The following is a 17,271-nucleotide window of genomic DNA, read 5'->3' on the forward strand; positions in this document are numbered from 1 at the left end:
TTATAATTATTATCACTGCAATCTTAATTTATTATCGAGTATGCGAGAATCCTTCTTTTGTATCGACACTAACACTGTATACGCTTTCCAATGTCAATAATAAATCATATATGTATATTTTAAGATATAAAAGCTGCATAAATTATACGCGTAATAATTAATAATCATATCGAAAATGACATATGTTATTTATTTATGCTAATTTCTACGGAAGAGCCCGGAATCTAACGATCGGACCGTAATTGCGACACTATTAATAGTGTACATGTATCACGAATTAATACATATACCGATATAATTTGCCTGAGTTTAATTTCCAATGCAAAAAGGAACTTTGCGCTAGCAATAAGCATCGCCCTTCGCTTATTAGCGAATAAATTTAGGAATCAATATCGGTATCGCACTTGTATCCAAGGATGAGTTTGACTGAATTAATTTTTCGATTAATTTTTTTTAATCGACGATTACTTTGTAAAGTAACAAAATTTCAACACAGATAAAATATAGTAATTGTAACATTATTGCAGTTTGAGTAAATCTATATTGTTTGACATATATAAAAAGAAAAATTAGAGGTTATGTCAGCAGCAAATTATATGGTTAGAAATCTTGCTGCACCGGTTACTTTGTAAAGTAACAAAATTTCAACACAGATAAAATATAGTAATTGTAACATTATTGCAGTTTGAGTAAATCTATATTGTTTGACATATATAAAAAGAAAAATTAGAGGTTATATCAGCAGCGAATTATATGGTTAGAAATCTTGCTGCAAACAATTCCGCTTCTCGAATTAATTGTCGATTAAATTAATGAAGTCGAATTTTGGTTGAAATCAATATGAGATCTAAATCTGCTTACCAGCTGTTACCAGCTACATTGGCACTGTTGCTCGCTGCTCGGTCGGCGTCAACTTCGGGTGGAAGCCTTCAACGATTCACTTTCTTCGAGATCACTACTCCCGCGGATACGAACATCGCGGAAATACGGTTGACGAGCGCAAATTAACGCGACGCCGATTAACGCGACGATTTCCCGGCACTTCATTCGACACCCTCGGCGTACATTCAAGCCGTTCGAGACGTTTTAGAGAAGGAGAAACGCGAGAAACGCGGAGCGGCTTCACTCCGACTCCGCATTGACCAACGTAGCACGAAACAATATGGCCGATCGCTTAATGGATAACACATCGACGCGTCTCGCTGCTACTTTCTCACTGTAAAATTCAAATCGGCAAGATATGGAAAGACTATTTGAAAATTGTTGCGATTTTCATGACAAAACACGTTATTGATTCGACTTACTTAAATGATAAATTTATTCTTTTATTTCTGCGTATATAACCAGAGAGAGGCCATCCCGTCATCCCGGTCTTTTTCGTGGGACCGTCGAAAGCTCACATTAGCGCCAGTACATCCATTTTCGAAATTGGTACTACGTAGCCACGTTCATTTTTCGACACTGCTGATAAAACATCATTTTGGTGCGCGTCCGTGCTACATCTGCAAATTGCGCGGTTTCATCTGCACAATTTAATTTTATTTAATCTGGTACCAATATCGAGGAAAAGTTATATATAAGCAATATTTTTAAAGGCCGTCCTGCTTGTACCGAATGTCATTGCGATTAAATGCATTTTGGACTTTGTATTTTCTTAGTTATAAATTAAAAATATTAGTTCTTATCTCAGGTTTTAACTAACATCCGCTAGAAACAGGTCAACCTGTAGAGGCCCTCCACCGCCCCCGCCGATTCCGATCGGCGGTCCTCTTTTATTTACACCACGTTTTTTCACATTTCTGTCATTACTTATTAATTTATTTTATTCCTCTTACAATTTACTTTACAATAATGTACAACATTATAAAAGAGTTACATATTACAAAATTGATTTGACAATATACAATAAAATTATATACAATATTTCTTTTTGACATGAAATTACATTTGCAACATTCGGTTTGCGTACAATAACACGAAATTCTCACAATGTATAACGTGTGACTATTACGTAATAATGTTTCTTAGTAATTGTAACAAGTCCAAAGTCTATTTTACTTTATTTTTAATTTACGCGAGCAATCATGACCAAAAAGATCGTTAATAAATTTATTACTTATGTTATTCTATCAAGGAGAATATCAATTATTGTTATACTTCATTACATTTTGCGAAACATAAAGAAAATGATCAATACGTGAAAAAAATAGACAAAGCTTTGATGTAAAGCAATAATCAAGCTGAAAAATACGCGACGAAAGAAACGATGCTAAGTTACTTCCAATATACATAATTTTTATAATATCCGTTGCAATGCGCGCGCGAATCCTTTGTAAAGGCCTTCACACATAAAATCGCGTAAGAACGTAAAACGTAAGCGTAAGAAAATCGACCAATCCCAATCAAGTATTGTGCTGTCCGTAACCACAGTAGGGGGAAATACTTGATTGGGATTGATCGATTTTCTTACGCCTACGTTTTACGTCCTTACGACATTTTATGTGTGAAGGCCTTAATTAGCCGACGGGAATCGGGACGATGCGGCCATCTGTCGGCGCGGCGTCATGACGTTCAACGGCGTCTCGCGGAAGATGGCGCGGCGCCAAGCGCCGCGTTCGTATTGACAGGTGCCTCGGCAAGCATGGCGACCAGTGTTTACGACAACTGATCGCGGTCGATCGAACTCGCGCCTCGCGCCGTGTCCCGGTTGAGTCAACGCACGGCTGTTTACGGTGTCGGCGGTGACCGCGTTTCTCCCGGCGCGACGTCGCGCGCACTCGAACGGTTTCCGCGCTCGTGACAAACGCAACGGCGCAAAACCCTTCCGCAAACGGCGCACGCAACTCGTGCGGCAAGTGGTGCTCGTGCTGGACGGTGCTCCTCGTCGGGGATCACGTCAGGTGGTGGGATCCTCGCCTCGCTGGCCTCGCTGGCCTCGCTGCTCGCTGGAGACTCCTCCAATACCATCGTCCTCGTTATCGTAAGTACCAACCTGCCAACCTGCCAACCTACATCGTTAATTAACCTGAGACCTGAGACTCGAGGCGGCCGCGGCGTCGCGTCGTCCCGTCACGCGTCCCGGCGCGTCCTCAGGTGCCGCGAATTTGACAGCGGCGGGGAGAGGCCATCTTTGAGGCAATCTCGTGTTCCTCCTCCGGTGTCGTTTACGCCAGCGAAGGAGGATCGCGATTACGCGAATCGTGTTACATAAAACCGGCCAGACGGCCGTACGCCGTGGGACGACGGCGGATAAGCCGACCGCGCGACGCGCGTGTAGGCAGGCCTTACCTGCCTACCTGCCTACGTCGAGTGCATGCGCGCGCGCTTCAGCTCGCGACGTGTCTCATACGCGCCGAAGGCCGCGCCGCGCCGCGCGCCGGGCCCGTTTCAGTTCGCAAAATTTTAGTCCGTATCGCGATAAGTTGACGTTAAATGGAGGCTCAAACGGAGCACGTTGCGATCGAGACTCCAATCTCCCACGAGTTTCTGACACCGACCAAGTATTTGCTAGCGATTACATTCGAATGACCATGTGACGAGTTTCGAGTTTCTTTGACAAGCGCGCGTCTCCCATAATTTTTCTTGCCGCTTGTGAAACGGAATCATTTTTGCACAATGTGTATCCTAAGCTGTGCGAAACGATTTTGCGCGATTTTTAGCGATATTTGCACAATTGTGTTCGAGTTTGCGTTCCTACGAAAACTTTGTTTAAACCCTCCCCCTTTCTCTTTTTTGATTACGAAACAGCCCTTTATATTAATTTAATATAACATCATTTTATGCTACCACAGTCGGTTAGCCTGTATTTTTTCGCGAAACGCGCCTTTTGCCTCGACAAATCTGATTTTTGACTTGTAAATTATATTTATTTAAAATATCTTCGTGTTCTCGTATCTACTATGTAAGCTTACCGCTGCATTAAATTACTGTGCAATGCTATTATTAGAAATATATAGAGAATCAAACAGAACGGAAATCACCTGTCGGTTCCGCCGCGCGCGTCATGTTATCTTATCATTATCTTCGTGACAATAATAGGAAAAGTCATTGGTCAGGCGGTCATCACGCGACTACGATGGCGTACCTACTCCACTACTCCCGTTCGGCATAGTTTCTCCATCCGTGGAAGAATGGTTGCTCCTGCGTGTCTATGTGTACGTAATTAAATTTATCGATCGCCGAGGGAGACGTCGCGTCGCGGCGGCATTCGAGAATGCGAGAATGTTCATGGATCGCTCTCACGTTTGTCACGCGCCCTTTCCCCTTTTATTTCGCATTTCCGTCAAGCGTGTGGCAGCGAAAGAATGCAGTTCCGGCGTTGAATTGAAATATCCGTCATAAATAATTATACAGGATCGCCGCATCGGCGTCGGTCTAATCGCGTGTTCCTTCTGACATAGTTTCCCTTTCCCGAAATCGAAGAGACTCCATCTCTCCGTAATAGAGATAAATGATCAACAGTCTCTTTGCAGTCCCTTTCAATTAAAATTAAAATCGTTAAGTAGGTGTCATGATTATATTTTATGTTAATTTTTTATAATACCTATTCTTATAAATCAGATATACGAAGTCAAATTTCACCGTCATCCTTTTTCGGCGATGCTGACTAATTCTCTCGCTATATTACGCTTAAAATTTGACCGATTGCATCATCAAAAGTATACAATGTAATAACATGATCTTTTAAGTATTAAAAATATTTTTCTATGAACAAATAGCACGCGCTTAGCGCATGCATTGTTGTATTTTAATATGTTTGGAATTAAGCTCGGCTAAAAGCAATTAAATTCAAACATCGGTTCAGTATCTCGGACAAGTACCTTGCTCTGTCCATCAAATGAATTTCCAAGCGAATTGACCTACAGATTGGGCTTCTGCCCCATGATTGTTACATCGTCGCCGTCGCGCCGGCACTTGCACGGCTTTTATCACTTTTGCGCATAGCTAGAATATATGACGCGTTATAAAAGTCTCGGATGCTTTATATTTTTGCGGCTGATAAATTCTTAACCACGCTATACCGCGGCGTGATTAAAATTTACGTGTTTTTATTTATTGAAATGCTTGAAACGTAGCGTAAACTTTTCAAGTTGTTTCATTCGAAGATAGCGGACAGATTGCAACGCGGTGAAAGTAATTTTTGATATCTGTGATAACAGCCTCGTATCGTGTTAATTGTAAATTGTGATGATATTGGAATACGAGGCACAATCGCGATCGAGTTTGTTTCGCGCAACAATATTTCGCAAACTATAGCTCGTATTGCATCGTTGTATAGAGTCCTATACTACGCTTTAATAGATGATCACGTAATCCTTGCCAGCGGCGCGGCTCTCGTCTCACCCGATTCTCACACAGACGCGATATTCCAGTTGGATGCAAATTATTGGCTTGGATCGACCGATATACTGTGATTATATAATACGCGTAAGTCAATACGCACATTCGTGTCGAAGAAACTCTCGTCGACTCTTAACAATTTGCAAGCGCGGTGTTTTCGCGATTCTTCGATCCTCGTGTTCGCTCGTCGTCAATTTATTTATAAACTGTCGACGTCATACCATATTACAAGACGTCGGACAAGATTGGAGGCTTAAAAGCGGAAAATCATTTAGATCTTGTTCTGGTTGTCCACGCGAAGGCCGCCAATCGCCGCGAATATCCGTGCTGCGCGCGGCTGCCGTTGTTAAGATTAATTATATGCCACAACAGCTTGAAATGATCTATTGTGTCTTAACGGCCGTGTCACACGCTCCAACCTTGAGTGTAAGTCGAGGGAATTGACCTCGGACCGGATCTGGAATCCTTTTTCTTCGGGGAAGGGTAATGTGGAATTATAAAAGGGTGGTAGGTCTTGCATGTCATGCTAAAAGTCCCATGCTTCGGGTTTTAAACGAATTGCGACTGTACGGCGAATATTTTGTTTGAATGCCTGTGTCATTTAACTCCAATCTCGTTTAAATATATATGTAAGGCCTAATGCAAGCTACGCTGCTGTTATAATATCGCGTACCTACTTTCATAAATATTCCGTGAAGTTTCAAATTAAAACGTGTTTAACAGCACAAGTAACGGTTGTTTTTATTTTTCGTACACACATAAATACATTTATATATATATATATATATATGTGTAAATTTAAATTATGTGCAAAGTTAATAGAAGCTGATTTGATCGTTAATCATAATTCTCTCACACTTTTAACGCGGTCGACGCGGATAGCGAAAGTTTACCGTCGCGCAAGAGGTTGGCGATTCTACCATCGATCATCTTGATGTTCAGCCCCGTTCCAAATTTATCAACCACTTTCATGCTTGATTCATCGTAATTAGCCGAAACATCTGAAATTGGAGCTTCGACAACAATGTCCGTTACTCCGCCCCGCTGTTTAATTTCGTTACTTCCGATCCCGAAATCCTTGTAATCCTTTCCACTGCCAGTCTTCGTCCCAATTTTCAGTCCTACAAGCCTAAACGTGTCGTCCTTTTTCCTCATATTTGGCTCGAGATAAAATTCACTCCTCGGTAGTTTCACGCAGTCCTTGCCGCGCAATTTCTGCATCAAACTCGACGATCCGTCAGTTAATCTCTTGCAGAGTCGGATGTAATTTTTTCTCCCTCTCCAACGATTATCAACGACCCAGACCACGTTCTCGTCCGTGTCCTTCTTCGACGTGACACCGACGTCCAATCCGAGCTGCATACTCGTTTTGGCAAACTTATCTCTTAATGTATCCTTAATATCCGGGAGGTATAGGTGAAAAGTCGCGTTCTTCCTGTTTTCTTCCGTCGCGTCTCTGGAACTCTTAACCCATTCCTCTTCCGACGAAAATTCTTTAGAAGCTTTACTCTCGCCTGATAATGCACCTTGTGACCATCTCGCTTGATTCGCAAGCTGGACGTTCGTCGAAATGTCTCCACGAATGGGACTTAACGGAAGATTTTTCGATTCGACTTTAGCTTGAAAACCTACGTTTAGTTTCGTTGGGTCTCTTATGGAGCTAATAGGTCTCGATACTACCAACGGATTCAAGGAGCCATCCAAAAATTCAAATTCGATTTCCCCGTTATCTCCGTGAATTTCATTCGGTATGCCAATGATATCAATGAGGTTGTTCAATTGTTCGGCTACATTTGTTGCTACTTTTCTAAGATCATGTGCGTTCTGAGAAAAATACAACCAAACTTAATGCGACTTATTGCATCGAGCAGTGTAATTTAGCAAAAAGAAGACTCACCAGCAATGGTAACAGGTAGAGAAGAACCGTGAAGGGAAGAGCAAAACTAAGAGCGCCCATCTCGATTCGATCAAGCGACCGATCCGATCGTCAGACGAACTAATCCTTACTCCGATTTCTTTATGTACCCCGAGTAACGATTTACTCTTCGCAGCCGTCAGTCACGCTTTTCTATCAATTTTCATTTTAATGGCGCGTCGCATGTAATTTCGTTCATTTACGACGTATTGTCTGTACAAATATCATCTTTGCCATTTGACTTTGCTGCGGTTAGTAATTACCACTTGAGGGTCGTTCTTTAACTTAAACATAAAATTATTCTTTTATCGTAATCACGTATTTTAAATTAATTTTTTTTTAAATAAATTTTTATAATTTCACACTTAATGAGAAAATAGCTTGAATCTCTTTTTCTACGGGAATCTTAATGATATAGGAATTTATTATTCTTATTAAACTTGGTTATTAATTTCTCTTACTAATTATCCATGTGATTGCACAACATCGGAAATGTCTTCACGACTTTCAACGTAGCTCGCGAAATAATTCACCGACCAATATTATACCTTCTGCCGGGATTCATCGATTCAGCCGGATTTTCAGCTATCGGCGAGTTAATGGTGCGTGGCTTGAAAATTTATAGTGCGTATAATCGAAAGTTCGTGTTCGACTCTCTCATCTCCTTGCCTTGATGTATATATACTTGCATCCTGTTCGATACAGCCCGTTCGATATACTACTACAAGAAAACACGTATTATATCACATCTTAGATATATTTATACATGTAGATCGAATTAGTTGAACATTATTATCGTTATTTGTAATTATCTATTGATAAATATAACCCTCTTGTGGCTATAATAATTTTCAACCCGTTAATATTTTCTTCTTTTATAATCTTATTATCGTAAATATAACGTATCTATTTTAATCCTAAACCGATATATTAAACAAAGTTTCTATATAAAGTGGGAATTCTTCTTAATTTATAATTTCTTTATCTGCACAATCCTCTACATAATTCTTTCAATACTCGAAGTAATGTGTAATTATAATTAACAAATTATAATTGTGGAATTTTCATTAAATCTGTGTGTGCCAAATAATATTAATTGATTATTATATTAAACTTTGTTGATAAAATGAGGACAAAAAATATAATACTGATTTAATTATGGAATTAGAATCTTATATGCTATATCGCGTTCCACATTCTGCAACACCAATTATTCTACAATTGTATTATCGATAATTTTAAGAATATTATTTACGATAATCATTAATATTATTTTTTATCAGCATAAAAGGAGCGAGTTGAGCGCGATTGCGAACGCGGCAGTACGCCCACGCACGATGCCGTTTATAGTGGTTCTCGTTCGTATTTCCGGTCACGCGATTGTCCAGCCCTTAATTAATTGTCGCCGCGATCATCGACCGATCACTGGCATAGAAAGCTTGTCACGCATAAAATTTCTTTTTTCTGAATCTTCGGAATCACCCATTAGTCGATGTAAATAATAATGAGAAGTTAACGAAACGTATTAGTGTATGCAAACACGTCTATTATCTCGCTTCGAAAGCGCAGTGTATACATTATCTACACATCTACGTGCCAGAAACCGGAAGTCGCGCGACCGCACATCACCATTGTCATGGCCCACTGTGGGCCCCTTGCGATAGGTCGTAATCTTATCTTTACGTTCTTCACACCTATCGCCGTGAATATGATAGATAAGAAAATCCGTTGTCTTAAGAGCGCTTCCCGCTTTTACCGCTTTGAATTCATTAATTGCCGCGCTCTGCTAATTACAAAGTACCGTAAATAATTAAGTCTGCAGATAAGTCTAACGGCAGCTGCAAAAGAGATTTAGTCAAACTTGAAACTCTTTGTTTCAGATAAAAATCAACGGAATGCATCGAATTAATTTTTCTTTTTCGATATAATTATTATATATTTCCGTTTAGGCGTGTTAATTTTTTCCAAATTATAAATAGACATCTCTTGCATCATACACAGTTTTATTACGATTGTGCGATGACACGCTGGACGACAATTTGCGAATTGACATGGTTGAGACAATTTACTCAACGGCGTACTGACGAAATTTCCATCTCGCGCGATCTCGCGATTGCTGAGAGCAACGACGTCGAGTAGGCTTGCGCGTTTCCGGTAGATAGAAACAATTTACCGCGCACGCCTTGCGGCAACTCGGTCGGATTACGAAGATGATATCAGTCATTTTACCACGGTAATTAACGCCATAGACGCGCGAGCAATCCCAAGAGCTTTTGTTTTCCGATGAGCCAACAAGATGCATATCCCAATTAAATGCTGCTATCATTAATCATTCAGGACATAAGCTTTCATGTAAACGTGCATTTGATTCGATTTCCTCCATTATTTTATTTAAATCGTATACTTTATGCATTAGTCATATTTTCTTCGTTTTTTTTATCTCGATTAAGATAACGACATAAATAATTTAATTCAAGCCCATTTTAAATGATTTATAGTTCATGACAGAATTCGGAACAGAACTGCAACATGAAGAATATTTTCATCGGTGAAATAAGGAGCTATTATAAATTTTAAATGTCCAATCGGTCGAAATAATTCAATCGAAGAATGCGATAACAGAGTTGACCTTCTTTCGTTTTCAGCCTACTCGTACGCTTTCGCTTTACGAAATACGACTTTAAACGTTCGTCGGGGGAAAAGAAGGATTTACGACGGAAATAATTTTCGGAGCTCCCAAGAGTTTATTCGGCACCGTGCGCTCTTAACAGCCACTATCTCGTAAAATCTTCGCGCCACACTCGAATCTGCCTTCTTCTCCCCGGTTCATTGACTTCGTTTACGACGATTGCCCATTTTCGATTTTTTGCCACATCTCGCAAGTTACTGCAAAAGTAATTTAATCTTTGCGTAAGGGTTAATGACAAAAATATTTAACAATCACTCAACAGTCTCAAATACAGCACTCTTATCGAATTTGAGATTATGAAATTGAATCTTATTGCAAAGAAATAGCTCGATGAGTGTATTATTCTTTCGTTTATTAACGATCTTACACGCGAGAGAATATTTAGGCGAACAAGCGTGCAGCGGTCGGCGAAACGAGCAATTTCGAATATCGGTGCGCTCCGTTCGGCGTTTACTTCGCTTCGCGTTCCGGCGCCGTTCCGCGCCGCTTTTTCTGCGACCGATAATAAGCGGTCGCACTAAATTGGCCGATCATTTCAGGTGAGTCTACCTACGCGGGCCTAGTAGTTAACATCCGCCTCCGTCCGGTTATTATCCCGCGGGATACGGCCACCTCCCGTGCCTCTCCTTTCCTCCAGTTGCCCTCCTTGCACCTCATAAAAGATAAACATTGACGGGCAAATAAGAATATAACGAAGCCACTTGAAAATACGTATCCCTTATTAGTCAATGGAAAGACAACTCAAGACGGCGTTAGAAAAATTATCCATCTCGCATGCGTTCAGACTTTTCTCAAATTTTTTTCACGATTTCGCGCAGCCTAGCGAAACGCCTTATCATCAAGAGTCATAAACGTTCCACGCATTTTCCCGGGTGCGTTGCGTCTCCGCCTTTCTCTCGTTCCTTGCCACGCCGTTTGCGGAAAAAGAGAAAACGTCGGAAACGAGAGTATAACAAGCCGTCTTTCGTTCGACTTCTCCAGACACATTCAGACTACTTATTACGCGCGATTCCTCACTTTGTAGATAGCGAGGAAGATTTCTTTTTTTTTTCTTTTTGTTTTTCTTCCACCTCCGCGCTCCTCCATTATATCCCTTTTCATCTCTCCCACGATCGTACTAGACATGCTTTTACACGCAGTTACAATTGTAGAAAAGAAACTTCAACTGGAGCAAGAAATCTCCATCGGCCAGCCTCTTTTTCCTCTACCTCCACCCAAGGCTGTATCTCAGAACAAATCGCGGTTTCTCGTCGAAGGGTGTTACGAGTTTATACGAGCGATGAAAGAAATTTCCGCGAAGTGAAAATCTCCCGGTGTTTTATGTTTCTTGAAGGGATTCCTCCGGAAAGTAAAAAGTTCTCGCGATAAACACATAAAACAGCAACTGTAATTTATTTGTAACAATTAAAATACATTTGTAAGTATTTATAATTCAGTTGAAGATCACTTTAAGCACTAAAGTTTACAATAGTGTATTATAATAGTTCACGTTTTTTCCTTACGTATATTATTTTAAAAAATTAGATAGATATATATTTTAATCTTTTTATATGTCAAAGTATTTTTTCGCGCAAGAGAGATTAATCTGCAAATAAAAATACCGCGTTTGTCTCATCCATTTCGGTTGTACCTTTCGACCAGCAAGGTCTATTTACTTAGATCTTCTCTTCTTTCCGTTCACCGATGATGCGCGTATCCTATTAGCTGTCGTAACTAGCGCGAGGAACGACTAGCTCACTTGACCTTAGCCGCTGAGTTCAACGTTTTCCATATTATCAGGAACATCCTTTTCAAAACGTCGCGTCTGCAAATTGGCGTAAAGTGCTCGAGCGACAATAACGTCCTCCGTTCTGTCTTCTCCCCTTCTTACTCCTCTTCGTCTTCTTCAATATCTTCTCGTCTCGTCGCCTCATCTCAATCCGTCGTGGGTGGTGGATGATTCAGCTACGAGTACTATTACAAGTACTATTCTGTGAAGAATAAAGTTTTGGTTTCCAGGTAGTCTAACCAAACAAGGGGTCGATCGGCTATCGAATCGCAAAAGATATTATGAAACATTGAGGAAACGCATATATTTTCGACAGTTTTTTAATTATATTGCGATATATATAGATGCATGATATTTATTATACATAATTATTTTTTGTAATTAGTGACTCTTCCTGTTTTGAGGTTTGTCAACGATGATATATGACGGCGATTACGTAATTATGTCAAGAGCGTATCAGATCCTAGAGTCCTCTCTTATGGTATTGACCTTTCCGTTCGTGCGCACGTGCTTCCGTGGAACTTAAAATAGACGAAGTGCTGGGGTGGCGACAAATAAGGTCACATGCATAAGAACGAAGTTTCGTCGACCTCGCTCAATAAGCTTTTAGAAGATCTAGAGTGATTAATTTCGTGGTGGGTTTAATGTCGTCGTTAATCATCTTCCAATCCACGGACACGTCAAGTGGACAATCGCGATCATTTTCAAAACAAGCATTTATGGATAGAAAAAACATTGGTGACAAATTGTTTCTTTGAAGACAGAGTAAAATATCTTAGAAAAGATGCCTTTACTTAAAAAGAAAAGGAGTTCTAATGAATATCAAATATGTGGAGTAGGTACAATATCTCTAATATTAAGTCTCCAGCATTGCTGGAATACCTTAGATGAAAATAAAACTCATTATTAAATGAAACTTACATTTCATTTGAGCCCACGTGCGATAGTAGATAGGCAATAAAAGTTTGTCGGGGTTTAACCACGAAATAATAAACTGTTAACGAAGTTGCATGCTCCCGTTCATTTACATTGCCGACCGTTGAATCGAGGCAGTGGCTGTCGCCACGTCGACTCCTGACAGCTGCGTCGACACGCATCGCAAACATCAGCTTTCGCGTGCAAGATGCATCACGCGAGCAGTTGAAACGGAAATCAAAAGAAGAGACGTGGAAAAGAAGAGACACGATATCGCGACTTTTCTTTCTATCGATCGCACTTTTATCAGCGCATTCCTACCGGTTTTCGTCTGCTGCCAGACAGGAACATCCCGAGACATCCTACGACCGAAAAATAAACTGGAAATAATGCACGACCTTCTCTAGAGTTCTCGTAAATTTTTAGCCTAAAGTTATCTTTTTTTTTATCTATATCTATACGAATCGCCTAATTTTCATCGTCATGCAAGCGTGTGGTCCTACATCTGCGATCCTCCTCCTTTCATCCTTTTTTCGCCTCTATCTCGCACGGGCAATTTGTTTCACACACGTGTCGTCTCTCCCGCTAAGCAGTCAGGATAAAAAAGTAGCCGGGCGTTTGTCGCTCACTCCGAATGGTCTGTCATGACTTCGTCGTCACGTTCCTCGCAGCGACGTACGTTGTGAAGGCACGAGTCTCCCGTTTCCATTTCTCGATTGAGTCACCGGTGTATATGATCTAAGAGAGTCGATCTAAGTAAGAGCTATTATGATTTCCACGTTTACGTCACCATTGTTTTTACATCGCACTAAGAAGCATTTTGTTTTACATTTATCAGACTCTTTGTCACATTTGTTTTATACTGACTAAATTTTCTAGATTAGTCAACAGATGCGATCAATTTTTAATCGGCAACTCTCTGATGACACATTGTCACACACGTAATCAGAATTCTAGATTCACTCACAAGTAATCGCAATAATACATATCTGATAAAACTTCAGGGGTTTCCGCAATGTCACAGTCATGTTTCTCACGGGATATCGCAATAGGGGCAGCATTCGAGGAACTAAAATGATACTAATTCTTGTCATGAAGCTTCGTTGACCTTTAATTCCACGCCGCGGATTTTCTCCGGAAAATCGAGATCACGGTCCTTATTTCTCCGAAATCACTGGAGTAAGTGAATATAGTTTGCTGTTTCATCGTTTTTCTTGACAAACAAACGAGAAAAACTTTCCTTATAAAAAAGATAACGAGAAAATTAACGCAGACAAACTATGAATGAATAACGCCGGAATTTTTATGTTGTTCTTGAGAAAGTTATAAGATGAGATCCCACGAAAGGGAATTCGTTAGGAGACTGCAGGGAGGATTAAGAGGACGAAGAAACTAAGCAGAGAGAACGAAGATGGCGGGAGAAAGGAAAGAGAAAGAGTGATAATTCATTTATTCATTTAGGAAGGAGAGAGAGGCGGATAAGCGCGCTGATAAAGTGACGAGAATGTAAAGCGCAAGGATAGAGAATAGGGTATGCAATGAGAAAGGAGAGATAGCGAGACTCTGCGATGTAGTGAGTGCGAAAGAAACAGAGACAGACGGAGTGCGTGAGCGAGAAATGCGTATAGTATGTGAGGGACGCACGGTAGCTTCTCATAGTGAAGACAGTCGCTGCCTCGCCGCAAGGCTGCACGCATCGTGCCGGAAGAGGAGCCAACCTACACCCACCTTACGTGTGTGCCTTTCTTTTTTGCATCGCGTGTGTCACTTCTTCTTCCGCGTTCGAGTATCGACTTAAGTAAGGCGCCATGGGATCGCGCTGAAAAGAAAGTGTATTTCCTTCACTGTCGTTTCTCGTGTGAGACCAGTGTTCTTACAGTGCTCCGTGATTTAAAGTGAAGATCGTACTGAGCACATCGGTGCATTAGCTTCAAAAGGTGAAAGGTAGTTGGCGAAAATCTCAATGCCATCTAGATTTTTGGTTGTATTCCAAGATATAAAAATGCAAATTATTCATTTATGCGACGAATAAATATGTATGGTACTTTCTACAAAAATCATATATACCAAGCGATTCGAGAGACCAAAATTTTAATTATCAGCCATTTTTTTCGCTTCCAGTACGTCGTAATCGGTCGTTAAAATATGTAACCAGGCAAGGAGTTCCGGGCGTATACATTTCATCGAAACGCGAACGCGAGCGCTGACGAAAAAAATGCCGGGGAAATTAATGACTGTAGGAGTACGAGACATTCCCAAAGTTAAAAGCGCGGCCTGTCAAGAGTCGCGAGAGATTAGTGCAACCCAGTAGCTCCACGAGATTCTCGCTCCGAAAATAATCGTAGTATTTTTACCATCGCTTTATGTTCACTTCGCTGCCGCAAGCGAGCGCACAAAGTGGCGTTAATTCAGCATCGGAGTATTCTCATAATAACATGGAGCATGGCCATGTCAATTCGGAGGAGGGACGTGAACTTGATTGCTAGGGAAAAGACTACTGCCCGACACGAACTCGATGCCGATCGTATCTTTGTATATACCGATAATGGCATACTCGCACTTTTATTCTCGCGATGAATCACGCAGGCGTCTTTCGCTCGAGGCGTTTATCGACACTGCAAGCCGTATAAACAATTTGAGCTCGGAGACATAGAAACATCAATTACGTCTGCATTTCAATTACGGTGTATCCATGATTGATATGCATGAGCCTCGAGAAACATCGTCATTCACCTCCTTTGCGTCATTTTTATTTCACGCGCGTTGCATGTCATAGATTCATCATCCGAAGATGATACGTAATCAGAAGATTGTACCTCTTATATCATTTCTGTTTCTCCATAAATTATAACGTTATTAACTTGGTAACGAGATATAGTAATCGAATCGTGATCATTAAAATTTCAACTTAATCACTGTTTAGGTAATTAGATCTTTTTTAAAAAATGCCAAATGTTTTGATCAAAAGTATTTTTAACATGCGTATTATATATGCAGAAATAAATTATTGGTGAAGAAATCCACCAATATAAAGTAATGCAGTAGGAATGAGATACCCCATATATGTATAAACGATCAAGTCAGCGCTAATTACGTTTTCCTGCTGCGATGCGATTTCATCGTTGTATTTGGATGTTCGACCTTTCGTACGCACCCACGAGTTCTCGTGGTACTTAAATTCCTGCCTCAAAGCCCGATCGTGTCTCTTATTCGCGTTCGACATCGCGACTTCTAAGCGGCTAGCGGGAATTCGAGTCACGGCCGGATGGCGCGATCGTTGAATTGATTCGACTTGGACTGAATGAAACGCGACTTACTCCAACTATCGTATGTCACGCTCTTCTTTCCACTGACTACTGCCCACCTCTGATTTTTAACGTTACTTCCAACATATTTTCATCAGTTTAGGAATGAATCACACAGTAGCCGTTAGGGCAGTATTCTAACTCTAGCTAATGGCCGATGCAAAACACAATGGAAGAAATGAGGCCGCTTGCCACCTGATAAGTCTTATCGGAATGTTCCCGAAATTCGCTGACGCTTGAGCGAGAGATAAAGCGCCGCATGCGTTCCGAGCTTCTTGATACGAATGAAACGAAACTGCCGCTGGCAAAGTAGTTACAATTATCGGCACTCCTCCGACGTGTAAACTCCATCCACTCATCCACCGCGCAGCAGGATCTTACTCGAAGATGCCCGAGGGACGAGATTCGCGCACCGACATATCGACGCCACGACTTATCTTGGCTTTCACGACGCGTTTATTCCCAGTTGCTCCGACAATGAAACGTGACGTTTAGATGTGATGTTTCTCCAATCATTCTTCGTACAACATATCTCCAGATTTAATTGCGGTAGTCGCGGTGCTATCGTGGAACTTTGACGCCTATTTGATTCTGAATTGAAGAATATGTATAATTATACATATATTGTACGTATAATTATAATGTAATTATATGAGATCTCTCCAGATTTATCTCGAGTTTAAAGGATATCATATATTTAATTATTACAACATGGTCTATATGTATTTAGAATTGCATTTAAAATGTCGAATTTTTCTTTACTTGTATTTTTAATTGTCTTTTTTACTACTCTGTTTTTTAAATCGTCGAACTTATTTCTCTTCCCCTTTCTGAATTTATTTATCATCAGACGGCGAGAGGAAAATCCGCTGGCAGATATGTGTCGGAAGCACTTTGCGGTCTGCCTTATCTTTTCCGCTGAAATCTGCTAGAAGCGTAGAGAAATATCGTCAGATTTTCCCTCACGCGTCTAATGACGTAGTGGCGGGCCAAGAGCGGTTCGTCTAGCAAATTGGCCAAGTGGAGTAATTGCGCTGTTAGGCGTTGCTGCTTCGATCGGCTGCTGCTGCTGCTGCTGCTGCAGGTGAATGAATCCCGACTCTCACGGTTCACGTTCGCCTCTTTAGTCTGTCCATCGACCCTAACTAGCTATTTATATACACAAGGAGCTCGTCTCTGTGGTCGTGCTACCGGCGGTATCTATGTTACGAACATACGCGCACTCGTGTGCACGCACATCGCCGCGTGCAACGCGTACATGCATTCGCTGTCATCTGCCGAGTCACTCTCTGTGTGCGTTTCTCTGCCTGTATGCGCCCAATTATAAGCATTCTAGATA

The 17,271-nt window shown here is 41.0% G+C and overlaps 3 protein-coding genes across 4 annotated transcripts in view; 1 reads left to right on the plus strand and 2 right to left on the minus strand.

Moving 5' to 3' along the window:
- Window positions 1-1,130, minus strand: part of LOC139820646 (apoptosis-resistant E3 ubiquitin protein ligase 1) — a 61,695-nt gene extending 60,565 nt beyond the window's left edge. The window contains exon 1 of the mRNA XM_071791059.1: window positions 862-1,130. The gene's annotated coding sequence lies outside the window, so the exon portion shown is untranslated. The remainder of the gene's footprint in view (window positions 1-861) is intronic.
- Window positions 1,131-2,338: 1,208 nt separating this feature from the next.
- The window catches only part of Fak (protein tyrosine kinase 2 Fak), a 46,018-nt gene continuing 31,085 nt past the window's right edge, over window positions 2,339-17,271 (plus strand). Inside the window, exon 1 of one of the 2 annotated variants that reach the window (XM_071791054.1) lies at window positions 2,339-2,980. The gene's annotated coding sequence lies outside the window, so the exon portion shown is untranslated. Of the gene's footprint in view, window positions 2,981-14,330; window positions 14,572-17,271 lie in introns of those variants that run through there. The other variant, XM_071791053.1, reaches the window with a different exon arrangement.
- LOC139820280 (uncharacterized) lies at window positions 5,125-11,857 on the minus strand. The gene is made up of 2 exons (XM_071790424.1): window positions 11,815-11,857; window positions 5,125-7,184 (listed from the first exon to the last, which is right to left on the minus strand). Exons 1-2 carry the CDS (start codon window positions 11,855-11,857, stop codon window positions 6,193-6,195), a joined length of 1,035 nt encoding a protein of 344 aa, XP_071646525.1. The 3' UTR covers window positions 5,125-6,192.

Source organism: Temnothorax longispinosus, chromosome 10 (genome assembly GCF_030848805.1).
Source record: "Temnothorax longispinosus isolate EJ_2023e chromosome 10, Tlon_JGU_v1, whole genome shotgun sequence".
NCBI classification, from domain to species: domain Eukaryota; kingdom Metazoa; phylum Arthropoda; class Insecta; order Hymenoptera; family Formicidae; genus Temnothorax; species Temnothorax longispinosus.

Bases quoted from the DNA above. Each gene is read 5' to 3' on its own strand.
- LOC139820280 (XM_071790424.1), bottom strand. From the start codon at position 11,857: ATGAGGCGACGAGACGAGAAGATATTGAAGAAGACGAAGAGGA. The intron at 7,185-11,814 runs GTAAGAAGGGGA...AGTCGCATTAAG, and splicing joins ATTGAAGAAGACGAAGAGGA to TTTGGTTGTATTTTTCTCAG.